General features: G+C 43.2%; 1 protein-coding gene across 2 annotated transcripts; it reads right to left on the reverse strand.

The window, feature by feature from the left end:
• IMPDH2 (inosine monophosphate dehydrogenase 2) lies at nucleotides 1-26,928 on the reverse strand. 2 transcript variants are annotated; one of them, XM_084840632.1, is made up of 15 exons: nucleotides 26,677-26,928; nucleotides 22,136-22,184; nucleotides 21,700-21,801; nucleotides 20,050-20,124; nucleotides 19,189-19,395; nucleotides 16,178-16,265; nucleotides 14,398-14,597; nucleotides 12,105-12,195; nucleotides 11,014-11,109; nucleotides 10,443-10,514; nucleotides 3,555-3,698; nucleotides 2,373-2,517; nucleotides 1,815-1,958; nucleotides 1,490-1,573; nucleotides 1-303 (listed from the first exon to the last, which is right to left on the reverse strand). In XM_084840632.1, exons 1-15 carry the CDS (start codon nucleotides 26,772-26,774, stop codon nucleotides 282-284), a joined length of 1,617 nt encoding a protein of 538 aa, XP_084696758.1. In that variant the 5' UTR covers nucleotides 26,775-26,928; the 3' UTR covers nucleotides 1-281. The 2 variants fall into 2 exon arrangements, with proteins under 2 accessions (XP_084696758.1, XP_084696759.1); XM_084840633.1 differs by lacking the exon at nucleotides 10,443-10,514.
• Between the last annotated feature and the right edge of the window lie 901 nt (nucleotides 26,929-27,829).

Genomic DNA, 27,829 nt, shown 5'->3' on the forward strand with positions numbered 1-27,829 from the left:
AAAATCGGAAGAGGCCCTCTCTTCTGTTTTATTGTAAAAAAACAACACACACACATACAGGGCCCCTCTCAAGAGCCTCGTTCAGCTGACAGCACTTCCTCTGGAATAGGCTGATGTATTCTCTTCAGGCTTGGTCAAAGCAGCTGATGAGCCAGAGGGAGCTGCAGGCAGCTCCACCCCTCCAGCGAAATGGCACTTCTGTGAAGGGAGCAGTTCATGATCATGGCTGCACAGGCACCACAGGGCAAAAAGAGGCTCTGGAAAGGTGCAAGGAGCCTTCATCAGAAAAGGCGCTTTTCATATCTAGGAAAAGGAAAGGTGAAGTTACTTGCTATTTTCTGAAATTATAAGCTTGAGGTTGCAAGAAGCAATAGCGTGAGTTGGAGAGCTGTAAGGTGCCAACATTTAGCTCCCTCCCCACCCACCCCCATTAAAGTGCAAGACCACAGCTGCTTGAGCTAAAGCACTACCTTTGAACAGGAAGATACCTCTCCCCTAGAATATTGTGATCAATGCTTTGGGGAAAATGGTTTAACCGGAATTTACAGAATAATCAATGGATACAGGTGGCCAGCTTAATTCCAACCCCCTGCCCACTACCCCAGCCATCATTTTAAGGTAGGGAAAGCTGTAGGGGCAGCTAGCAGCCCCTCTCCCCTGTTCACAATATTACTGTTTAGCTTGATCATACGGATTTTTTACTCAGAACTAAAATGATGGTGCCAAATCTGGATCAGGAGCACATTCCAGATCGGGGACCCACAATTGCTTTTCCTTCAAAAAAGAAAAAAAACAATAATTCTGCTGTGTTTAGTGGACTTACTCCCAAATATGCATATAAATGCAACCTTTGTGAGTTCTTGGTGACTAAGGCTTGTTTGAGTGGGATGAAGTCAACTATATCCTTAACTCCATTCCCGAACCCCCCCATTCCCAAACACACACAAGTACTGGGAGTGAAGGGCCGCAAGCTCAAGCCTTGTAAACCACTTAGCACAGTTAAAACGACCATACAAATTATCTTTAAAAACTGAATCATAACAAGGGGTACAGCCCTAACAAGCAGCAGACACCACCTCTAAGCTCTCTCCATTTGGCCCTTTTTCTGAACAGCTTTGGAAGTCTCTAACAAATGCAGTCACTTGGCTATGCCATCTTTTCTGCTACTAGAGCTTTGATGCTTGTAAGTAGATGCAGACACAACCTTGTGCTAGTCCTGCTTCAGAAAGTGTTAAGTAGCACCAAAAATGCAAGTGGCTGTCTGGGCTGTCTTTGCTGGGAGGGTCTGAAGCAGCTCTTGGGTCTTTCCCTGCACTCAGGAGATAATGAGCAAGATGCTCATTAGTACTGGCCATGGGATGGTTTGGTGCTACAACATGCTTGCAGGCAGGAGATTCTCATCAAGCTGTAAACCAGCGTTATAGTAAGCCGAAACAACATTTTGAGTTTCCCTACTTATCCAAGATGGATAACATATAAAAAACCTTACGAATGGAGGCTATGGACCCCTCCTTCCACTTGGGCAGATGATGTCCGCTTTTCAAATTTCAGCTCTCCAGAATACATCATGGCCCTAGTGATGAAAGAAATAAGAGCACATTTCCAATCCGCCACAAAAAGCAGCACATTTAGAACAACACTGGAGTAGAACCATAGTATGACCAACCCATGTGGGCTTGTGATGGGAGTCCTAACTGGTAGATTTGGAAACATCATTATTCCCTCATGCTCATATGGCCATTGCACACAGTAGCTCCAATATGATCTTATGGTACAAAGGAGGACTGTGCAATGGAGACCATTAATGCACTCACCTCACTTGTGTTACACTTTTTGCACCGATGTCTTGGCAGGAGTGCTGGATGCCAGCAATCAGGTATGGCACAAACTTGTGGATAGAGCCCTTGTCCTGCACAGCTCCAGAGACCCCCTGTGCCACTTTAATTTTATCTGTCTCACTGAGAATCACAAAAAACAAGGAAGGACTGTGAGAACTGCAGAACTGGAATGGCTCAGTCCATCAGTTCTTTTCAAACAGATGAGGAAATCATATTTTTAAAGGTTAAAATACACCCACTCACCCCCAACAAAAGCATGGTAGAAAAATCTATGGTAGATCCTTTTCTCTCTCCACTTCCCCCGCTCTCCAAGCCATCAGATACCTGCCCCAAATAGAAGATCTTTGCCTCTGAAATGCATTCAGGCTAAGGTCTGACAAAACCCCCAGCAGAAGGAAATCCCATAAAGGTGAAGCAGCTGCCTGGAATGTCAGGTTTACATATGTCTTCCTCAGTCTGCATAAATTATTTTGCTTTTACAGTTCAGCATGGTAACCCTCAAGCAGCCCTTGTACAAGGGCAATCCCCTCCTACCTGAAGTATCTGTTTTGGCTGCCCAGGTTCTTGTCCATGGCATCAAGTGATCCCATGCCCCGGTATTTCTTCAGCCTGATCCCATCGGAGAAGAAATACTCCCCGGGGGCTTCTGTGGTGGCAGCTAGAAGGGAGCCCATCATCACTACAACCATAAAGTAAAAGCAACAATGTGAGATGCTATGAAAATGTATAGAATGGAAACCAGTTTTGACTCGTAGCCTGTTCTCGATCAGCAACTTGGGGTGGGGAGGTAACTTTGATACCAGCTAGACAAAACATACCCAGCTGCTTTTATGTGTACCAGTCCAACCCCTTTACCCCCCCCCCGCCCACACTTTTTGATAACGTTGGGAGCCAGTGGAATAAGCTCTAAGCTTCTGTTATGTTTCAAGTGAACTGTACATACACAAGACTGCCAAGCCCCACTCTATCCTTCTGCTAGAAATGCACATGCCACCTATCACTGCTGTCCGTGTCTCCCTCCCTCCCTGCAAGACAGCTTGAATGGGTTTTCCTTCATTTACAGAAACCCACTTCAATCAAGTTTGAAACAACATTTCGTAGGACACATCTGTATGACAGCTGTCTGTGCTATCAATTTAAAGCTCCAGCTCTAAACTAGAATCACAGAAAACATCCAAAGGAGCTCCCTCTCCAAATAAATGCCCTTCCCCAACACTTGGAAAGCTGGTAGTGCAGACTGCGTGGCTGGAGCACATACTTGACTAACCCCTCTTCTCTAGTGTGGGCTACCAGTTTTGAACCCTTTAAAGTCTTTATACAATGGTGTGCCCTTAAGGCACTACAAATCACTGGAAGTATTATATGGGCACTGCCACATCTTCAAGTGTGTTAGTGTGTACACAGGCATATGCATAAATACACACACACTTTGGGAAACCTTGTCCATCCCGTTTTCCCAGAAATACATATAGGAGTGTAACAACAGTGTTTCCCCATAGTGATTATAACATGCAGTGCTACCTATGATTACTCTTGCCGAGATTTGTCCCCATCTAAGAGGTCTCTGTAGTGTCCTAGCACTAAAAGGGGAACAGCACTTCTGTAAATACCATGGTGGCACTGTCCCCTGGAGTGCTACAAAATTCTACATGTTCTCCCTAGCAGTTGTCATGCTCATGAGAGCCAAAAACAAGTCATCCATAATTCCCATCTCACCTGTGGAAGCACCCAGTGCAAGAGCCTTGGCAATATGTCCAACGGTCTGGATGCCACCATCTGCGATCACCGGCACACCAAACCTTCGGGCATACTCAGACACTTTGTAGACGGCTGTGGCCTGAGGCCTTCCGCACGCTAAGACTAAACCCACACAGACAGAGAAAGAGAGAAGAAGCAAAAGCAGTCAGTGTCCGGCACAAAGCAGGCCCCTTAAAGAAGAGAATCTTCTCCACCTTTAACAGATAAGGTTTTAGAAAGTGCATGGCATCTTTCAGCTATGCTCTTTAGAATGAGACAAGAGAAGCAAGTCAGCCTGCAAGGCAGGCATCTTCCAGCTCTTCCTCCCAGAATGCATCTAGGGAGCACGTGTGCTGCTCCAACAACTGAGGAAGGCTTCTGGCACAGCTCAGAGGGCAACGGCCCACAGAGCAGATAAAAGTCTATGCAAGCACACTGATCAGTTCCATTGACCCTGGTTGCATAGGGCATCCAGCCAGAGAACTAGAGACACAGAGTGTGACAAAAACCTGTTTGTACTTGGCAGTCAGGACCTGAGGGCTCAGATGGGAGTTCTTGTCAAGCCAGCTACTTTCTGAAACGTAGGGTAACCGAGACAAGAAACAGCAAAATGCTGTCTATTGAAAGCTTAAGATGGGGCAGAAAGCAGTGTCAAAAAGGGGAAACCCCTGGAAAAAAGGAATCCTTCAAAACACACCCATGTGTCAGCAGGGTCTCTTTTGAATTTAGCATCGTTTGTCCCAGATTTGCGAGCTGTTTCCACCCATACAGCACTTTGATCTCCAGACTAGAAGTGATGCATGCTGTATAGCCAAGGACATGCATAAACACTGCCACAAGCGTCTTGTCCCTTCCTCCAAACAGGAGATTCTCCCTACTTTCACATTTAACTGGAAGCCTTTTCTTCATCATGGTTAATTTCAGTGCACCAGCTGAGATCATGACCATGCAAGATTAGTCAGGGTGCAAATTTCCTGTTGAATGCAGGGTTTCAGACTTGCATCTGCACTGCCACAGCTTTACCAAGAAACTGAGCCTGACACAAACACTTTTGCACCAGCTCGGCTGTAACTTCAGTCCTCTTCAGTTTCTAGGGCTTGGTACAAGCAGCCCACAGAGGCAGTTTTGTTTATTCTAGGAAATGTTTGTTTCAGTGTCACTGAAATCAACTGCATTGAACTGAAATTCAAATCAGCCATGAAATGAGCTGCCAACAAGATGGAACAGTGTTAGTGCTAAAGAGATGGTCTCACTTTTGCTAAGGCAACATCAAGGCTGCCAAATGTTGAGAGCAGCTTTTCTATGTTAAGGACTCCAAGCATACATATGGAGCAATATAGATGAACATACATACACCCTACACTCTAAAGGAGGAATCAGGTCATGTAGGTAACTGAGCTTTGCGATGTGATATATAGAACTGTATATTGAGACCAGCCCTTTATGAATTAGCATGTTGTACCATGGATTAAGAGACAGTCCTATTATCCCAGTTCCCATCATCATGACTCACACAGGTAGTGTTGGCTTCCAAAGCAGGGTTTGAAATTTACCATATTAATTTGGTATGATACTGTTATTGCCGTTTTGATTTCCAGAGAATAAGAGATACAAAAGAAGTATAACTAGTCTTTTATAAGACAAACTCATCATTGTCCTAAAGCCTGCAACCTCCTTTAAGAGAGATGACTGTAAATATACAGAACCTTGTTGCATTTAGAAGATAAATGGATTAATATTTGTAATCCACCCACAGAACATGAATTATTGGGTTGATTAGAAAAGTAAAAAATAAATAATACATTCATATGAGATCACTGAGTTCTTGGACCACTACAAAACAACTGGTAATCCTGTGGGACAGCCAGTCATATTAATAGTAGGTCTTGCCCTGGGCAGACCATTATTCTAGCTAGCTCTTTGCTGTCGATGCAGATTGGCAGTGGTTTCAAGATCTCAGGAAAAGGTCCTTCCTAGGCCACCTTCCCAAGTTCCTTTAACTGGAGATATCAGGATAGTACTTAGAATCTATAGTATAAAAGTTCTTCTAGTCAGCTATGGTTCTCACCCTAAACATGTTTAGAGATTAGGTAACTAGATGACTTTGCAAGCTTTTGGATTTCACAGAGCTCTCACTCTGACAAAGTAGATTGTTCTCATGCATATGAGAACACACTGCTTGTTATAAATCCAGTGCAAATATTTTTTTAATGAATTTCAGAGAATTATAGGCCTAAATCAGGAGTGAGCAGAAGGTAGATCTGGATGTACTGGTAGATACCTTGGTGATTTGAAGTAGATCAGCAAGGATTTCTGGGTTCCAGTCGTTTAACAAGAGCAACAAAATGACTCCTCCTTAATGATACTGCTGAAATGAAGAAAGCTTGGGCTAACCAGGAGTGGATTTTTGTGAAGAAGGACTATGAGCTCCATTCAGTTCTGATACTCAAAACAATTCCATGGCTCAGAATTCTTTAATTCTAAGCGTATGCCTTCTGCACCAGGCTCAGGTTGGTGGATCTCAGGGTTCTAGTAAAAACACAAAGTATACCTCACAAGCCTAACGTCTGTCCACTCCTACATAACTAACGCTTTTAGCAATAGGCTTAATGTACATTTAACATGTTACTCAACCCAGTAAAAATCCATCGTGTTATCGATTTTGTATCCCTTGAGAATCTAACATTTTAAAAAACTACAGCGTTTGTGGGGCGGAGGGGAGAGATATAACTGGAGAGAGAAAATGCCAGGCACAATGGGAGGAAAGTAAATAGTTTGCATCTTGAGACTCCTTTCTTTTGGATTATTTCTCGAAGACTATCAGATTCTTTATGGTTAGCTTAGTTGATCTTGGAGACCCCCCAAAGTGGATTTTCAGTCTCAGAGCAACATGGTAGACTAGGTTTACAAGGAGAAAATAGAGGGGAGCCCTTATCCAAAATGTAAGCAAGGAAAGTAGCAAGGATTAAAGTGTAGACAAGAGTATGCAGACTTTCCACTTGGTCATAGTGTCTTATTTGGAGGCAGGCTTGCTCTAACCAGATTAATATTATACCATGGATATCTCATTGATAATTGTCACCATGTTGACCTTAAAGAATAAGAGATACAGTGTGGGTGATGTTGTATTTTTTTACTGGACCAACCTATCAGGGTCCTGATTGCAAATCTGTAGAAAACTTCAAGAGATATGCTAGGGGACTTCCAGTCAGAGCCAATGTTGCCCTGGCAGCATTCTGCAGGGCCTCTGCAAGATGCTATCTCAAATAGCTTTTAAAAGGTTGAAAAACCTGGAATGAAAAGGGGAGGCAAGAGCAGCATCTGGATGGAATCTTGGAAGAGTAGCACCTTTTGCGAAGCAGCCGAAGGGCTGGGCGCCAAGGTAAGTTTCCCAGAGCTTATACAACGCTCAAAGCTCTTTTGAAACTCCTATCTAATTAGGAGAATTCAGGACTGACGTGTTCCAATGCAGTTTTTAGTGTTTATGGATTAAAGAATACCAGCAATATTTGGGAACCTACAAGATCTGTCTAAAGAGAAGGATGGCACATCAAGGAGGAAAAAAGGAGCAGAAGCACCGTCAACCCCCCTCTCCCCACACCTCCCTTGGCAAAAGCTCCAAGAAGCGATGGAAATACACAGGAATTACTTGCTTTGATAAAGACTTTGTCTTCGCAATTAGCTGAACAGGCTAAGAGATTGGATACAATTCAAAATTCCATCACCACCCTGCAAGGGGCTGTGGATTTAATTGACACTTCTTGGCAAAAGATGGAGGCGAAGGTTAACGAGCTGCAAGATCGAGTGGCAGTGCAGGAGATTGTGTCGCAAGCTTTTCACAACAATTTCTCTGCTAGAATCTCCCAACTTGAGGCTTTCTCTTGCAGGGCAAACGTGCGTTTTATTGGTATTAAAGATCTACGTACTGATGTAAATTTGCTTACTTTTGTGGATAAGTTCCTGCATGAAATACTTCCTTTGCCATCTGATTATTTACTTGACATACATTTCGTGTGTCAAATGTTAAAGGGACTGACGATACAATTATAGTTCAATTTGCAAGAATCTACAAAAAATCATATCCTGCATTTGGCAAATGAGGGGGGAGATCTTTTTTGGGGATCAAAACAAGATAGAGTTATGTTATTTCCGGATTACACCAAAGAAGTGGCTGATAAAAGAAGGCAATTTACCAAGGCAAGAAAACTGGCAAGACAAATGAACTTACAATATTATTTAAAATATCCTGCTAAGTTTTGCATTTTTTCTGAAGGTCAGATGAAGAAGTTTCTAAACCATGAAATGGCGGAGGCGTGGCTAATCAGAAAAACACGCAAGACTTCTGTTACAGACCCATGAACTGAAATTTATAAACATGTTTTGTCAATTGGCTATGTTTAGTCTGTAACATTCAGGCTAGGCCAGAGATAACTGTTTATATATATCCATTTTTTTCTTCTTCCATTTCTCTCTTTTCTCCTTGTCTTGAAATGGATATGATAGATTGTATTTAAATCTCCTGTGTGAGGGTGTATAGAAATGTGCACACTCATTTATATATTTAGAAATGATACTATCTAAAATATAGATAGTACAAAATATATTAGTGATCGTTTTATTTTCATTTTTTTATCCTTTATAATCTCTTTTTTTAATTATTATTAATATTATCAATATTAGGACACTAGGAGTAGTAAATATTTTTGGCTGATTGATTTTATTATTATATAGTAGCTAAAAGGCACTATAGGGCCAATGGAAATGAATTGTAAGCCTGCTTCTTTGATATAAGCCTGAAGATATAATATTGAAATTGATTACTTATGCTGCATTGATTTGTAAGTTTGATAATATTATAGGTATAATTTCTAAGTAGAGTGATATTTCACATTTATGTGTAATGTAGTTTAAATTTAAGTTTCTTATGTAATCTTTTGTTTATAGTCTGCGGGGGGGGTTCTTTCCCCTTTGTCCTTCTCTCTCCTTTTTATATTCTCTTTTTATATTCTCTCTTTTCCGTCTCTCTTCCCCCCCCCCCTTTTCTCTATTTTATTATTGATGGGTCCTCTTAAGAATATTGTGATGCTGGAAACTGTAGAAGATGACTTTGTTGTTGGTGTTCTTTATTTCATTTATAAAGATAAAAGTAGAATAAAAAGTTTGAAAAAAAGAGAGAGATGCTAGGGAAATAACATCCATAACCATGTGAATGACAGTAGCTGGGAACCAAAGAAAGGACATGTGCACATGTGAATAAATTAAATATCCACCTGGGAAATTGTGCCTGTTGTTTTTGCCTCATCTTTGAATCCTGATCCATAAGCAAAATAGAGATCTGGAGTTCTTGAACTATTAGCCAAATTCAGAATGCCAGGTAGCATGCTAGTTTGAGATTTGGGAAAAAGAACTTCAACTGGTACCAAAAAGGACAACATTAGAACCCCACTTTAGGAAAATGAACTGCGTTTTGTGTTCAAAAAGCGACCTTTTTTTTCAAATCAAATCAAATCACCTGAAATGACTAATTTGATTTTTTAAAAAATGCATTTTTACCCAATACTGTTCTGTATGGGAGAACGAGCTAGTCCTGTAGCTATGGTCAAGATGACCAATTACAAGAAAAACAGAGTATGTTTATTACAGAGAATGTCTAGCAAACAGTTATCTGTATTCCCTGTGGTTCACAAATAGGAGGACAGCAAGTGTCCAGGGGAGAAGCTATTACTTCTTCCCACAGAAAGTCACAATGCTCAAAAGGAAGGTCCCATTCACTTATGTGGAATAGGATAGAGCAGAGGGGACTGATGTCCATTTCTACACAGGTACTGTGGGAACACTTTACAGCTCTGTGGACAAGCCCTGGTAGGAGAAGGCATTGTCTAGGGATGAGGAACACACAGGGATTATGATTTTCAAATTTCAGAGGCTGCCTAGAAAGAACTGCCTAATTTACTCACAATGATGGAAATTTAAGTTAAACATTTTTAAAAGCTCCCTATCTGTTCAGAGTAGCCTTTCCCAACTGGGTGCCCTACATATATTCTGGACTACAACTCCCAGCATTCCTGACCATTGGCCATGTTGGCTGAAGCTGATGGGAATTGAAGTCTAAAACATCTGGAAGGCACCAGGTTGGGGAAGGCAGTGTTAGACCAATACAGCAATATAAGATGCTTACAGTAGCTGCAAAACATAATCATTGCAACTTCATAAGGAAAATACCCAGACACGATCAGGTTATCCTGCATAATAAGAACTGGGCTGCATAATAAAAACAAATAATTCCTACCAACTCTACTAGATAAATTTATTTATTTGATTTGTGCCTCAGCTTTCTACCAAAAAAAATGGTACTCAAGGAGGAATAGATAGCTCTCAGTAACGGCAAAGCTTGTGTGCTTTTGCCTCCACAAGTCAATGCAATTAAACATCTGCCAGAGACAGCACTTGACATGTTTTGTGTTTTATAACAGGATAGAATTTAGCTAATTTGACTTCTTCTGACATTAGGAGATTCAGATTCACACGTGCTCTTTCACCTGTAAGTAATTATGGCATCTTTGCCCTTAAAGAGGAAAGGAGTGGGAAAGGGAATCTTTTTAATGACAGTTCTGAATTTAGGAAGAGAGAAAGAACTTAAACTGGTCCAACTAAAAATGACAATATTAAAACCCTGCTTTAGGAAAAACTCTGAATCAGAAATTTCTCAGCTTCAACAACCAGTATCCAAAGCCACAAAACCCCAAGTGCATCTACAACCAGATTATTCTAAAACAAGCAGGGGGCCAGGAGGGGGCAATGGGCAGCCAATCAGAGCCTTGCTCCAAGACACAAAATTAAGGGCTGGGGAAGGGGGCAATGACTTACTATAGGTGCCAGTGACTGTGGAAGGGCATTTGGGGCTGTGGGACTTTAGGTCTGGAGGGATCTTTGGAGCAGCTAAACAAGACAAAAAACACACACAGTTTAGAGATAAGAGGAGAGCAGCAAGAACCAGAGGGCACCCTGAACCATGACGCAACGCCAGCATGCAACCTGGCATCGTGCAGCCAGGCTGCACTCCATTCACTGCAAAAGGGGATGAACCTGATATGAACCTTTCCACATACGAAATGGCCCTGGCTTGGCACCCCAACATGCCTCTCCTCCCTGTTCCAGTGTTGACTTGACACACAACTAATCTGCTGCATGCTCAGAGTCAGATTCCTCTGTCCCGGTGGCTCACAGGGGCAGGAACGTCTCAGCCACTGTACTGTGGGCATGGCAGAAGTGTGGAAGTCCACCTCGGTATCGAAATAACTCCATGGGCTGGATGTAACCCTCCCACCGCCCCCAACACTGTACACATTTGGACTGGTACTTCTACAGGGTAAGATCAGGTTCTTTGAACAATACAGTGGGAGAGACTGGGTGGAGGAGCTGCAATGTTCTCCTTTACCTTCTTGTGTGATGCAGATAGAGCCACTGCCCATGCCAACTCTCAGAGCATCAGACCCGGCGTCAATCAAGTTCTTCGCCTGAGCTGCCGTCACCACTAGGAAAAGGTAGAAAATATTTCAGATTGACCTCCCTTCACTCCATAGCTCAGGAGGCTCTTCCTTTCAGACAGAAGGGAATGACTTTACAAGCCTTGCTTTCTGATTGCAGAGGAAGCCATTAGAGTCTCAGTGGGAAATCTAGGCTCAAATTCCAGCTCTTGCTGGGTAGCCTTGGCCAAGGCATTTTAGCCACCTATCTGAAGATGCTGCAACAATTAAAGACACAGGGAATCCTTCTGCACAACCAAAGTGCTTTATGTTATGTTATTCATTCAAAGGAGGTTGATAAATAGTTAAGACTCATTATATGTTTGACCTCTGTTACACCAGACCTTTGGTGTGAAAATTTCTTGCTGGCTTCTATTTTTCATTTGTAGCATTCTAGAAAGTTTAGGGTACAGGAGTGACAGTGGTTGCACTCACTATTCTGAGAATAAACCCTACTTTTCAAAATTAAATAAAGCTTTCTCCCAAGCACTGTCACTTTAAAATATATATTTGAAGACATATATCCCTCACCGATTTTTTAAAAAGGGTTTTTATCCCTAAACCTCTGGGTGGTAACATTTCCCAGACTCACTCATGATAAGCCTGGAGAGAGAGATACTTATTATTTACGACAAGGAAATGAAGATGAGGGACAGATGATTTGTCAAAGGCCAGCTAAGCAAGTCCATGGCTGAGTTGGTATTTGAACCCAGGACCAGTTCTACACTACATCCTGGGCCACACTGCTAGAACTCTTCCTCAAGCTATTCAACAGACTATATCAAACAAACAATGGGATTTCCAAGAATTCACCAGAGTTCTTGGTAGCCTACAGATGCTACTAGCCCCATGGCAATGCCAGGTTCTACGGGGCCTTCACTACCTAATGTGCATTTTACAAACTCTGTCTCACAGCACAACACCAAAAGCATACTGACAGTTCTAAAACTCAAGGAATAGAACCACATTTTAATAGTTAGATTAACAACAAAAAACTTGTTACCATTGCCTCCGATGACCTGCAGCTCAGAGTATTTCTCCTTGATATATTTGATCATGTTGATTTGGAAAATGGAATTCCCCTGAGAAGAATCCTGGGATAAAAAAAAAGAACCACAAGACCAAATCCCGTGTTACTAGTTTGCAAAAGTTTAAATCAATTTATCTGAGAGGCCTATCAGCCAAGCAACTCCACCCAGAATGTTCCACAGCAAACACCTGACACACTTTTCCCTCCAGCTACTAGTTAATAATGTTGATTTGAAGGGAATCAACTCCCCACATAATGTCTTCTCTCTATGTTGATCTCAAATTTTGCTAATAGAACAGTTCTTTTTGTTTTGCCTTACGAAGACATCTATGAAAACTCAAAAGGTTATAGAAATGACACTATTTTCAATTGCTGCCCATTTTTTAATCAACTGTTAGCTTAACACATTTGAGGTGGATAATACTCTAAATCAAAGTGCCAATCACTCACGATCCACTCATTCTAGAGGGAATTAGAGGAGGGAACCAGAAGTCAGACAGCCTGTTTTGACTGATTTGATACCAATCAAATCTATAGCTGAGAGCAGTTTGAGACATGGAATGTTTGTGTCTGTTGAAAACAACACCCCCCGCCAAGAAAACGGAGGGTGGGAATTGACCTGCTCAAGCTCCTGACAGCTTGTACTAAGCATCCTATGGGGGGCGGAGGGATGCAGTTCCCTTCTTCAGAACAACATGCCCCTTCTATCTAGCTATAAAACACTCTAGTCTGAGCCTGGCAGCCCTCTAGTGCTATACAGCACAATCTGATTTAGCCCTCTAGCGCTATATAGAACAGCAGAGGAGGGGTGGGGGAGGTGTCCTTTATCCCTTCCCTATGCCTGAAACTCACCCCCAAGAGGACCAGAACAGCACTACAGGGCTCCTGTTTCAGGCTGTCAGGGGCCATGAACAAGAGCACTCCTCTTAGGAACGGGGATACAGTACAGCAATTTACTGTTTCACATCCCACTTGTTCTCTCTAATAGCAAACTCAGGTGGTTCAACGCCAACAGGATTAGAGCCCAAATGGGGCCAACTGAGAAACAAGAGGGAGGTATCAGCTTGCTCAAGTGAACTCTGAGATATTTTTCTAAAAACACCCCAAAGGGTGCAAATCCACCCATCCACCCAAAATAGCCCAATGAGATCTGAGCTTGTTTAATGGATAACAGAAGCCAGGAAAAGTTGTGAAAGGTGAACAGAACATCAGAGTGTGGGTGTTGGCCCGCTTGAGCCCTTTACATGTTATAGTATCCTGGAGAAGGGCATGGCTGGAACCCTGAACAGGAGCATTCCTGTTAGGTGTAAGGATACACTGCAACATTTTGTTGCAGGTTCCACTTGCAGTACACTAGTTGCAAAATCTCAACGCACCTGTAGACAACTTACTCCTTCCTAGCATCAGTTTGCCATGAACAAAATGGGGACAATCACCTACCTAACCGAATAATTGTAAAGATAAATGAGTTGATGATGGCTAAACATTTTGCACATTAATATTGTAATATAAATGATTTCAACAAAAATCATTTGCAATTGGGGGAGTGTTTCAAAAAGTGAGCATGGAGATTTAGGAGTCAGTGTGCCTGAAGGAGCGAGGAAGGGTATGTATGAAATTCTACCTCCTGAGTATGAAGAAGGCCATCACAGTCCTCCTGGCTTCTGAGCTTGAGTAAAGGCTGTCTATATATTAACTAGGTTTAGGTTTGCAACAATGAGATCTAGAAGCTTGCTCTTCATTAAAATAAAGATGTATTTATTTACTGCAGTTTTATCCTGCTTTTCAGAAATTGTTTCCCAAAGCAACTGTCATCAATAAAAAGAGAGGCCCTGCCATGAGGCTTACAAATTAAAAAGACACATAAAGGAAGGGGAGTGGGATCAAGATATTTGCAAGATACGGCATATGATGGCTACACTCCTCATCATGCGGAGTAGACACAGCTTTTCAGATTTCTAGACCAGACCCGTGTACGTGCTTCCTCCTTGGGCCAATCTGATTTAGCACTATCCCTTCTACCCTATATCGCTTTGCAATATATTACCTAAAACATTTATAATCTGCCAACCAACCAGCAGCTTAGAAAAACCATTAAAAAAATAAACACCAATATAACTGATCAACAGCATTCAGCAATGCAATCCATAATCACCCAGAACAGCTAGATAGTTCTGGTCAATTTATATAGCTAGCAAAAGCTTACCAAAGATCCAAAGCTCAAGTTCAGCTAATACCCTGCACACCCATCATCCTCAGCACTCACCAGCACAACAACATCCACACCAGCTTGCACCAGCAGGTCGAGACGGTATTTGTCATCTTCATGGGTCCCAATGGCAGCCCCACAGAGCAGTTGTTTCTTGGAATCTTTGGATGCCAGTGGGTAGTCCCGATTCTTCTTCAAGTCTGTACGAGCAATTATGGCCACCAACTCACCATTTTCATTAACAATCGGCAATTTTCCTTGAAATAAACCAAGAGGAAGGCCAATAATTATTCTCAGGTTACAATTCTGATTCTTCCCATTTTGTTAGCTTCATTAAAGTTTCAGCAGAGAGATAATTAAAGAATAATTACAAACTGAAATCCAACAGCTCAGAAATCAGTCTGAATAAGAACATAAAAGCCATGCTGGATCAGACCAAGGGTCCACCTAGTCCAGCATTCTGTTCACACAGTGGCCAACCAGCTGTCGATCAGAAACCCACAAGCAGGGCATGAGCACAACAGCACCCTTCCACCTGTGTTCCCCAGCAACTGGTGTACATAGACTCACTGCCTCTGGTACTGGAGGTAGCACATAGCCATCAAGACTAGTAGCCATTGATAGCCTTTTCCTCCAGGAATTTGTCCACCCCCCTTTTAAAGCCATCCAAATTGGTAGCCATTACTACATCCTGTGGTAGCGAATTCCATAGTTTTACTATGCACTCCGTGAAGATGTACTTCCTTTTATCTGTCCTGAATCTCCCACCAATCAGCTTCATAGGATGACCCCGGATTCTAGTATTTTGAGACAGAGAGAAAAATGTCTCCCTATCCACATTCTCCACACCATGCATACTTTTGGAGACCTCTATCCTGTCTTCCCTTACCCTCCTTTTTTCCCAAGCTAAACAATCCCAGCTGTCGTAACTTTCTCTCCTACTGGAGATGCTCCAGCCCCTTAATAATTTTAGTTGTCCTTTTCTACACTTTTTCCAGCTCTACAATATCTTTTTTTAGGTGTGGTGACCAGAACTGTGGAAGTGTGGTCACAGATTTGTATAGGGGCAGTATGATGTTGGTAGTTTTATTCTCAATTCCTTTTCTAATTATGCCTAACATGGAGTTTGCCTTTTTTACAGTGGCCGCACACTGGGCTGACATCTTCATTGAGCTGTCTACCACAAACCCAAGATCTCTTTCCTGGTCGGTCACCACTAGCTTAGATCCCATCAGGCTATACTTGAAGTTGGGATTTTTTTGCCCCAACATGCATCACTTTACACTTGCTTACACTGAACCCATCAGACAGAACTGATTCACAAAATATTTAATTCAATAGAGACTACAGGAGGTGAAGAATTGACCAAAACACAGAGAAAGGGGAAATATTACATGTATTGAAAACCCAATTTTACAGAGATCATTATTTGTTTGCAGTATTTATATAGGCTGCCTGATAACACTGCTCACTTGACAAAGGCTACTGAATGAGCCCATGGCTCTGAGCCCAGAAACCCAAGCTCAGATCAAAAAACTACAATGAATTCAGATTTTCTTCCCTAAAGAGCCAATGGAAGTATTTATTTGAACTCATGACCTTTTCCACTTTAAACAATATAGCCTTAGACCAACAAACCTGGAGATACACTGGTCTGGAGCATGTTGATACTGCAGCCCCTTTACTAAAGAAGTTGGTAGAATTCATGCCCCAAGAGTGGAAAGCGGTGTACCATCAGTACTGGCATATAAAGCAATGAGGTTAAACATCGAATGATCCACATGAACAATGATTTGTCACACAACACACAGAATCACACACAGCTGTTCTCACTGACCTTTTTTACTCCTCTGCAAGATTTCATTGGCTTCTTTTAATGTAACTCCTGCAGGTGCTACAACAAGGTCATCTAGCTTGGTCATGATCTAGGAAAAAAATTGAAGAGCAAAGTAAAGAAGATATTCTTTCTGCCTGGGCCGAGTCAAGTAGTACTGTCTAACTGGCAGACTAATGTCAGACTGGGCTTTCCAACAGTGAAAATGGCTGCAACAGACTTTCAAGCAGCCCCATTTTATTTTACTTACTATTACAGAAGAGGTCTTAATTAGCCTTTGTACAATTTGCTATGGCGGGGGAAGAAGAAGGGCAATTTTGTTACTTGACATTATCATAATCCAAAAGTCAGAATTTGTGCAACTAATTATATGATGTTCTTCTCTGGGTGCTCCAGAGAAGCACCTCAAACATTTTCTTTCTTTTATTACATTTCTACTCCACCTTTCCTCTAAGGAGCTCAAGGTGGAGTACATGGCTCTTCCTACCCTCCCTATATCTTCAAAACAACCCTGTGAGGTAGGTTAGGCAGACAGAGAGAGCCTCTGTCTTCTTGGTCCTAGTCCAACATTCTAGCTACTACCCCACACTGGCTCTTTTAGCCATGCCTCATAAGAAAGGTGCTCCAACCCCATTTCCAGGAGACCCAATGATGAGCCCAGAGGCTTTTTCTTCCTTTGTTGCTGAGTATATGTGCAGGACAGAAGGAGAAGGTGCAAGAAATCCAGAGAGCCACTGTTCTATATGAATGCAGGAACCAATGAAAAAAAAAAGGGGGGGGGTAGCTTCTAATAAGCATTTGCTTCCCTGAGTCCAAGTATTCTTTTTCAGGGGGCCTGCATTTATAGCCTAGTTCTCATTAAGGCTGTAAACCAGTTATACCACTCAGTTATACCACTTCAGTTGAAGAAGGTGGGGACTCTCATATGATGGAATGTTCTCTTCATGAAAACACATTCCTAAATACAGGAAACCAGCATGTTCAAGTTCAGGTTTATTAATAGTCCTTATTAAGACCTTCAAATCACAAAAGCATATTTGATTTCATACAGTGGCCTGGTTCACACATAATGCTAAGCCAGGATTTTTAAAGCCTAATTGTGGTTTGTCTGAACGTATACCAGGTGACAAGCCATGGTTTGTTTGTTTGTTTGTTTCTTTCTTTCTTTCTTTCGGCAACAATCCCCAACCTGAAGCCATTTTGAAGTTGGTTTATGAATCCTGGCTTGCTTTAACCATGATTTGTCATTATGCTAAAACCCAGAATCCTGGCTTATTCCTGGTTTGTTTCTCTGCCCTACCTCTTGCCAATAGGCAAAGGTGTGAGGCAAGTACAACTATAAAGGGAACCTGCTTCTCATGCTAAACTGCTCTTGCTTGCTTTTCCCTCCAAACTCCTCATCCAGCCCACTAACAGTCTTCTTTCCACATCTAATTCCTCCCTTATCCGCCAGTGCCAGAACGCCTGTGATTTTTGCTGCTGCACAGAGAGAAAAGCTTTAAAGAAATATGTGTACGTTGGTAACATCTACCAAGAATTGAATGTTGAAAGCAACTTTAGTCTAAGCAACCATATAGACCAAAATGATCAACTCTCAAAAGGAACAAAGGATTGATACAAAGGATCACCTTTCCCCCACAAAAAGACCCTACAAAAATATTTCCCCCAAACACACCCACACCATAAACAAACAAAAAAACCTACCCACAAACACACAGGCAAAACAGTCCTTTCCAATTGCTAGGGTGTCTGTGATACTGGCAGAAGAGGCAGAGGGAACACAAACCAGGAAGTGGATGAATAAGCCATTATTACTTTCCTTATCTGCCTCTGGCTTGTTCAACAAAACACGGTTAAAACAAATCTTGGCTTAGTGCTATGTGCTAATGGAGAAAGGAGGGGCCTAAAAAATACAAGAAAGCCCACTAGCAATACATTTTGCATTATTTAAAAAATGTAAACAAGTTTAGGACAAAACTGAAATGACCAGTCCCCCTTTAACAATTCCATATAAATTGCTTATGAATCTTTATAGCTTGGAATACAAGCTCTGCAGTTGAGAGAATTAGTATGTCAGGGAGGGGGCGAGAACTCTTTCCCCTGACATCTAGTTTTCTATGTGCAGAGAATTTTTTGAATGGATGACTACTTTATAGACTGCTTTCCTCTGCAGTCTGAAGCAATACACCCCACACACAGCGTTACCACGTCATTGGCTTATGTATTCAAAGTTAAAGGGTGAGTGGATGAGTTGCCTGATGTTACTACGTACGAATTAACAGTTGGGGAAGGCTCAAGATTAGTTTCTTGGTTTAACTGCATTCAGGATCACAGGACAAGTTCAATTCTCAAAGCATTTCTAGAACAGTCTGATCCATTTCCACATGTGGCTACTCCAGAGTAAGCAATCTGAGACTCATAGCCTTAGTGAGTGTCATTACAACACTGAATTCAGACAAGAACACCAGACAGCAGTGTCCTAATTCTGAAATGGCAAACAGACAATCCAGTCTTGTTCAGTCTCTCCCCTACCCAGCCATCCGCCACCCACCACCCCCGCACTGTAGTTCACATCTCATCAAAACTCTTTTGCAGCAATGTCACATGCAACTCCCATTTGAGGGTAATTAGAGATGATTTAAGATCACTTTAGGGAAGTGTGCAAAATGCCAGGATTCATCAGCACAAACTAAAGATAGCACAGGAAAGCAGAGCTGGCTCCAAGGCATTGTGGAATGCTGCAGTGCTGAAATCCAATGCCCAACTACAGTGGTTACATTAATGCCAACACCAGAAGGCTTTCATCATGCAACTGAGAGAAAATCAGCCAAGTGAAAAGGAAAATGTTAACTTGCAAAAACAAGCGCTATTCTATTGCACTCATATGCAATATTATAATATTTCACATCAGTGTAATTCTTTTGGCTGGTGCAAACATACCACCGAGCTCCTCAAGGTATCCCTGCACATTTTTTTCCAGCTTACCCACCCTAATACATAGGATCTTCACTGACCTCACTAAGGGGCAAATCATGCTCCTCTTCCTTCAGGAAGTCGATGTCTCGGGATGAGATAATCCCCATGAGCCGGCTGCCCATCTTCCCGTTGTCTGTTATGGGGATGCCACAGAACCCATGGCGGGCTTTGGCTTCAAAAACGTCTCGGACACGATCTTTGGGGCTCAGCACTACTGGGTCTGTGATAAATCCTTGTTCATATTTCTGGAGCAACACACATTCAGAATGAGAATTTTGAGCAATGAGGAGAATGGTCACATAGAGAGAGGGGAGCAGATATCCATGCAGCCAAGCAAGACCCTCCCAGGTAATGGGCATTAAGGACTGCAGTAGTGTCATGCTGTGGCTTTCAAGCATGATCAAGGGCTCATCCAGACAGCAGCCCTCTAGCCATGTGCAGAAAGGTTATGCAGAAATATGGCTAGGAAAGGTAAGTAACCTGCTATACACAGTTCATCAATATGATCAGTATTATAGGGAGCTAGTGGAGACCAAAGTACTGGGAGCATTAACTTTAGATCCTGTTGATGTCAACACCATTCAGACCCATTTCAAGATACCCCAAGTGTAACAGGACTAGCTTTAGGGCCCACCAGCAAATAAAAACCACATGCTTCACACCCTAATTACAAGTGAACCCTGGTCAGTAGTACCCTTAGTTAATATTGGTACAGATTCATTAATCATCATTAGAAACAGCAGGGGGAAACTGTGCAGAAGAAACTGTGCCGTGGTGAAGGGACAGGCAACTGAACTATGTTTACACCACCTTACCCACCCCAAAACATTGTGGCTGATATCCAACTTTATCAGATTCACCCACCAGGTGACTTTTGCTTAGACAGACTTCAGTTTTACCTTAACTTTCCGTACTTCATTGGCCTGGAATTCTGGGGTACAATTATGATGGATGAATCCAATCCCACCTGTGAGCTGAGAAAGTACAGAAGGAAGCAAAAGTTGCAACAACAGTAACACTTCTTGCTGCTATCAGCCAAGGGGCAGAGAAAGCTGGCAGGAGTGGCTCACAGGATGGAACAGGTTTTTTTAAGAAGGGGCTCCATCTTAGAAAAAGATACAGCTAAGGACTGATGTGATAGCAGTACAGACAAAACAAAAGCAAGGAGCTAATATTACTTCAGCTAACATTCATTTATGAGCTACCGTGTACTAAACTTTGTAATGGATATAAATGAGTTAAGATGGCAACAGCATGGGCAGATACCTTAGGAGTATACAAAAGCTCAGGTTTTAGGTTATGTTTTCCAAACAGGAGTCCTTCAGTACTGGTACTTTATGGAAAAATGGGGAAGGGGAGAAATGTATAAATCTGTAGTGTGCACCAAGATGCTAAGTAAGATTAAAGGACATCTCATTCTTAATTATATTTACTGATTATTCTGAACTAGGCTTGCCACCATTTTTCTAGAAGGGCTGTTGTGTCTAAAATTTCCAACTGCCTTTGAATGCTTCCCCCAGAAGTAGTTCCTGCCCAGAAGACTCATACTTTGCAATAAGCGGAAAAGAGAAGACTAGAAATGAAGTTAAAAAATGAACAAACACAGGGTTGCGATGCAGCAAAGGAGAGAGGAATAGCAGTGGAAGTGTAGGTGGTTCAAGAATAGCATTGTTGAAGAAGTGAGTCCTTAGGAGCATATTGACGGAAGAGAGAAAGGTTGCGTGCTGAAGAGAGAAGGCACAGAAATTGGAGTGGAAGGTGAGGGGCTGATAGAAGATAAATTGGTACATAGAGGAGTGTGACATAGGAGATTAAAAGGGAGGATGGGAAATGAGAGAGTCAGTGGTGGGAAGGCAAAGAGCTTTGAAAGGTAGCAGAAGCTTACTTCTTCAGACAAGAAGCTTGAAAACTAGTCAGCTTCAATGATGAGGCAGTCCAACCTGCTAGCACACAGAAATATCCCTGGATGTCAACAAGCCCTCCTGTTGTTAACCTAAACCCATTTGAAAACCACTAGGGAAGGGGATTCCACATTATCTGGAAGCAATTTAGGAGGGAAGGACCATAGCCCAGTGGTAGAGCACATGCTTGGCATGCAGAAGGTCCCAAGAGTTCAATCCCCATCATCTTCAGGTAGGGCTAGAAAAACTCTTGCCTGAGACCCTAGAGAGCCGCTGCCAGTCGGTGTCAACAATACTGGGCTAGATGGACCAATGGTCTGACTTGGTATATGTTCCCAAGTTAAATAAGGATAGAAAGTGACAGTGGGCTTCACTGTACCAACAAGTTTCACTTAGCAATGAATCCAGGGTGTTCTTTAGACTTATCATCCACTCTGCTGGATGTGATTAAAAACACAAGTTTAATCAGAAGTAGGCCCCACTGTATTCAATGAATCTTACTCCTGAGCAAGTGTGTTTAGGAATGCAGCCTAAATGATGGAAAACAAGAAGCTCTTGATCTCCATAGGCATCTACCAGGATACCAAATTGCATTTCCCCCCACCCCCACTCCAGACTAGGTTAATCCCTCCAGTCCCAGTTACTTACCGCCATTGCAATGGCCATGTTGGCCTCTGTTACAGTGTCCATAGGAGAGGATACCAAGGGAGTCTTCAAAGTTATCTTCTTAGTCAGAGCAGAAGTCAGGTCCTTAAAATAGAGAGAGTTTGGCCTCAGAATCATACTACTTCATTTCTTAGCCTTTCAAGCGTCATATGTTCTTAGTAACCAGGGGAACTAGAAACTTTTTAAAAATGAAAGCTGAGATTCTTAGGATTCCAGAAAACAGCACAAGGGATGCAGGTTGCTCAGCACTGCGTGACTGCCTATCCCCACAGAGATGGGCTGGAAAGATAAAAAGCACTGACAACTGCAAGATGCTCAGTACAATAAAAAGGGACAGAAGGAGTCTCCTATAGAGGAGAAAGCACTTGCTTTACAACATTTGTTTTATATATTATGCAAACTGTAACCTCATACTCACCACTTGGTCTGCAGTAAAATCTATGTAGCCAGGGAGTATAAGGAAGTCACTGAATTGTGGAGAGCAAAGAGAAAAATGTTATTGAATGCTGAGCACTAAACTTTTAAATGTGTAAACTACATTGTAATGTATTTTGTGGATCTTCATAGCAACTTTGTGAGATAGGTTATTATTGTTCCTGTCAATAGTGAAATTGTGAGCTTAAGGGCCAAACTATGTGTTACATTAGAGTTCTGCGACCTGAACTCCCAACTCTTCAAAAAGCAGCAGCTGGCAGTGGGGGGGATTGGGGGGGTGATAGGGACTGTGGTGCAGTGCGAAGAGGGATTTCAGCTTTTGCTCCTGCATCCGTTCCTTAACTTATCCCCCACCCCACCCCACCCCACCCCACCCCAAACTGCTATTAGCTGTGGATTTGTGTGCCCATATGTTTTTCCTTCCATAGCTAATAATAGCTCCAGGAAAGAGAAGGAGAGAGAGAAAGAAAGAGAGAGAGAGAGAGTAAAAGACTACCACAGCCAAATCTTTTCTGAGTAATCCAACTACCAGCTCTCATGCACACAAGCTCCAATTTGACACGTGCTCATTACAATCAAGCCAACACCATCACTCTTACATTCTTATCAGATGATGGTTAGAGTTAAGATAAACCACAGAATCAGATGCTAATATTTGCCCAAGAAAACAGATCTTTCTCTGAGATTCAGGTGTTTAATCTGAGTTTAGCTACAAAACCAATTTTCAATACTAGAGTTCAACACAAAAATTTGTTTTGTAACAAAAAGCTTGTGAAGAGTAAACATAACTAGCCTATACACATCTGGGCTAGCTACAAATCTGCTGGGGGCAGTGGTCTTGTTGCACCAATTGCCTTCTGCTTGCTTAACTCCACCCCCTCCAATCAGGCCTATACCTTTTTATTTTTGCCTCTTCAGGAAGCTCAACAGTAGAGTACATGGTTTGCATGCAGAAGGTCCCAAGTTCACTCTCTAGCATCTCCCATTAAAAGTATTTTGGGTAGTACGGCTGGGCAAGACCTGCTTGAAACTCTGGAGAGCCACTACCAACAAGATTGATAGCACTGCACCAGATGGACCAGTGGAGTGGCTATATAAGGGTGTTTCATGTGTTCAACGATTCCCCAGTCTCAAGCGGAGACTTCTACAAAGGCTTGAATCTTAGGCAACTCTGCTCTTTAGAATTTTCTCACCACATACCTGCCCAGTGCTTTTTTTCCTGGAAAACCTCCCAGCAAGACCAGTTGTGAAATCCTCTAGCAAAATGTTCAGGAGGAAGTGTTAGCTGATGTTTAACCAAAGCCTTGTCCCTAACTTGGACTCCAGAAGACCTGCAAAGACCTTTCTATTGCATTAACTGTTCCTGTACCAATAAGCCATGAAAGCTAAATGGAACTTCGACATGCAGAAGCAGTATATGGAAGTTTTATTTATTGTACATGCTGGGAAGAACAGGGCTGTTGCCTGCATGCCTTGCATATAAGCTTCCACAGGCACGTGGCTGGCTGTTGGAAACAGAACACTGAACACAATGAGCTCTTGCTCTGATGCTGAAACATGATTTGCATGTTCCTATGTTGGTAGTCATGAAACACAGGTTAAAGCACTACTAACTACCTGAAGTGTCAAAATAAGTTATGTTAAAAACAGAATTAGCCTACCTTCCTGCATTGTATTCTTGCCTGCGGACAAGACAAACTTGACTAACGTTGCTGGATCAAACCAATAACCCACTGAATCCAGCATTCTGTTTCCAGGAGTGGCCAATCAAATGCCTCTGGGAAGCTTGTACATACAGAATGAAAGCAGTGTTCTCCATTTGTTCGTCCTCAACTTCTAGTATTAAAAGATACATTGCCTTTGCACATGGAGATTCCACTTTGCTGTTGTGGCTAATACCTATTAATAGACCTATCTTCCATAAATTTGTCTAACCCCCATCTCTTCCTTGACAGGTTTATATATCTGAATATGCTTTCCATCAGAGTATCAGTACACCACTCACACTTATACATGAAGCGCTGTCCTTGCTGGTAGATATGTATATGTATGGGTGCAGGGCTGGGGGGATTGTAAATGGGGCCAAAAGGTCATGAAATCCAGGAGGTACAGTTGGCTGCGTGAAAGTTTCATTGCAGAACTCAAATGTATAGAAGCTAAGTATAGTGACCCTTCACAATTCTAACTGACAATAATAGAATCTTCCTAACTTTTCTAGTTCAATACTTTATAATGAAAAATTTAATATTGGTTACAATTGAGACCTAAATGAATGGAATCAAACTTGCTAATAAATTCTAGTTCTACATTTCAGACTGGAATCTCCCTGTCAAGTTCTTTTGTAGAAGAATGGAATCTTGGAGATCAGCAGCAGAGCATCCAGGGATATTTCTTCCAATGGTTTCTGAATGTTGCCATTTTTTTTACATCAAATGTGTGTCCATTTCTTTTGTGTAGAGACTGACCTCTTTCTTGTATGTCAGCCTCTGTGTGCAACAGAATATGTAATATGTGACAATAAAAATGGCAATATTGAGAAATTTATCTTATGCATCACAATCCAAGATAGGACTGTAATGCTGCCAAGGACTGAGGCTTTGTTTGTATGAATATAAAATTCACCACTTCACATTTCATTGCCTCTGTCAGTGGGTAGAAGGTGACAGTTCATGTCCCTCCTAAAGAAGCTGTTTCTCCAACTGCAAAGTTTGTTTTCAAACAGAAAGAGTTTATTTATAGATAGAGGGTATTGCTGGTCAAGAAAGAGGATCAGCTTTCTGGTGCAAGAACTATTTTCAGAGCAGATTCTCAAACAGCTCATATTGCATGCCCAGTCAGGGAAGAGCCTATGAAGCATGTGTGCAAACACATATCACACACCGCTGAGATAATCTGGGATTGTATGAAACTCCATGTGAAGATGGAGTGACTGGAGGTGGAGGAGAGAAGGGGGAGGAAAGGAGGGAGGAAAAAGACTACTAGCTGACCCTCTCCCAAAACACAAGACATATAGCTCTAAGAGGGAAGAATATGAATCACCAGTACAAATTGCTCATAGCATTTGTCAGGGATACATTCTCCGCTGCTCACACCTTTTTCTTATAGAAGAACTATGACAGAATACACTCAGACTGGTCATATGGAGCAACAGGTGGCTTAGGAATAGACATACTGGCCCAGGCTCTACACAGAGAAGTGTAATCACAGAGATGGTGTTAAAGAAAGTGGGTCTATGATCTCTAGCAAGGGGCAGGGATAATCCAGATAACACAAAGGGGGGTTAATAAGAGTAGGTGCCTTGTCAGAGCAAAACATGAAAGACACTCCGGGTGCAATGCTATGCATGTTTAGACAGAAAAATGTCCTAAAACTCCCAGCATTCCCCAGGCAGCAACACTGGCTGGGGAATGCTGGGAATTGTAGGATTTTTTTCTGTCTAACCACGCGTAGAATTGCACCCTAAATGCCCTAACACGCTCTGCTAGGTGTGAGATTTACAAACTCATGGGATGGTTGATTGTTCTATAGAACTGTGTCAAAGGTGAAGTATCAGGAATTTGGGAAAGGGGGAGAGAAGAACTCTAGTGAACAGAAAGGATGCTCAACCATGAGCTTTACAGAGCAATATGAGCAGGAGAGATACTTAGCATCTGCTTTCCCCAACCCACAGGCTTCTCCCCCACAACCTTCCAGATCAGGTTCCACGCACCCAATGTAAAGCAATGACAGGGGATCTGCACTATGCTGCAGGAACAAGTCTATTCCACACGGTTCAATGGAAGTCCTGAGTGGGGAGAAGGCTCAGGCATGATCTCTGCTCTATGAGGACCCCTAGAGCTGTCCAGGGGTGGGCAACTTGTGGCCCTCCAGATGTTCTGGCCTACACTCCCATCAGCCCTACAAGCACAGACAATGATGGGGGATGATGGGGTGCATAGGCCAAAAGACCTGGAAGGTCACAAATTGCCCATTCTTACCGTAGGTGCATCCAGGAGAGTTTCCTGTACATTGGGCTAAGTTGTAGGCTGAAAGTCTCTGCTTCTCCACAGAGAAACAATGAGAGGGCATTTGTGCCCTCTATGGAAAAGACATCGTTGTAATCCCAAAGGCAAAGCGTCTGTCATCTCCTAGAGACTTGGCAGGCTCCTTTTAAGACCCCAAGATGCCCCTGGCGTCCACTTGAGCACCCCCGCCCTCACCCCACCCCACCCCACCCGTCCCTCTCTCAATGCCATTTGATCTCTTTCCTTCTCAACTGGCCCAGTTCGACACTATTGATGAGGCTCCGTCCAAGTGTCAGTTGTCCCGCCTTCACTGACCCCTTCCCCAATTTAATTTTTTTTTAAGGGGGGGGGTCCTGAGACTTGAGCAGAATCTCTGCCTCGGAGTGACGTCACAGGTGCCTCAGGTTCGTCACATCGACGAACAGCGCCTCGTGTGGGGCCGCCCCCAACCAGGCGCCGCCGCCACTCCCCGCCTGTTTCTCCTTCTCTCTCCCTCCCGGCCTGCCCGCCGTCTCCTCACTTGTAGGTGAGCCCGTCCCCGCAGTTGAGCATCTGCTGCGCCGTGAGCCCGTCGTCGGGCACGTAGCCGGTGCCGCCGCTGATCAGGTAATCTGCCATGGCCGTGCGTGCGCGCGCGTCCCTCGGCCTGATTCCTTCCGCCGCGTGGTCCCTCCTCGTCCTTCGCCTCACGGGCCCACTCGCCTCCCTCGGCCGAATGAGCTCGCGCGCGCGCCGGCCGCACGGAGCTGCCCGCGCCCCTCGCTCCAAAGAGAGTCAAGCGTCGGCGCCGCAAGACCCAAAAGGGAGCGCGAGGAAGACCCCGCCCCCTTTGCGTGACGCGGGCGACCCCGTGAGGCGGGTGTAAGAAATCTTTCCCTTCATGATCTCAAGGCCAACGGACGAACCCACCGCTCCCCTCCACCTCTTTTGCGTCCTTATGGTGGCCGAGCGGGCTCATGACAAGCTGAACGCGAGAGCGGCCCGACCATTCTCCCCCCTCACCCCGGCTCCCTTGGCCTGTTCCTAGCCGCCATGAGCCGAGGAAGCGGAGTTCTTTGGAGACGTGGTTGGAACGCGTCCCTCAGGCTCCCAATTTTGTTTAGTACCCCTTATACTCTTTTTAAGCTTCAGATTTTTTAAAAAATCACTCCTGCTATTAGCAAAGTGTCCCATGTGCTAATAAGACGTACCGGGCGCCCAAAAGGCAAAGGGGCTGAGGCACCTCAGAGGCATGAAGGAAATTCATGTATTTTCAGTGATTAAAAAGCCCACATACAGAACACGATACTCCAAACCCGCCAGGGCCCGAAGGGTATGTGTATGTACGCATTGCCTCACGGCGCCTGCCAACGTTGGCGCTGAAGTGAAGGCGCCAGTCCTCAGCTTTTGGCTAGCTTCCTTCAAGCTGAACCCCAAAGGGAGGATTGCGTCCCCTGACTTTGGTCCATACCAGAGGAAACAGGAAGTCTCGTAGCACCTTAGTGTAGCAAAAGCTTTATTTTTTTTAAATGCCACAAGGCAGTTATTTTGGTTACATTTACAGACTAACAGGCCTGCCCCTCTGATCCAGAAAAAGGCCTTATAGGCCAATAATCCTACTGAGGCTGTGAAGGGGATTTGTTTTATATTATTGCAAGCTTCCTCTCAAGCAGCTCAGGGTAGTATATGTGGTA

Source organism: Heloderma suspectum, chromosome 2, assembly GCF_057233095.1.
Source record: "Heloderma suspectum isolate Gila_16-S chromosome 2, 16-S_ref, whole genome shotgun sequence".
Classification (NCBI taxonomy): Eukaryota; Metazoa; Chordata; class Lepidosauria; order Squamata; family Helodermatidae; genus Heloderma; species Heloderma suspectum.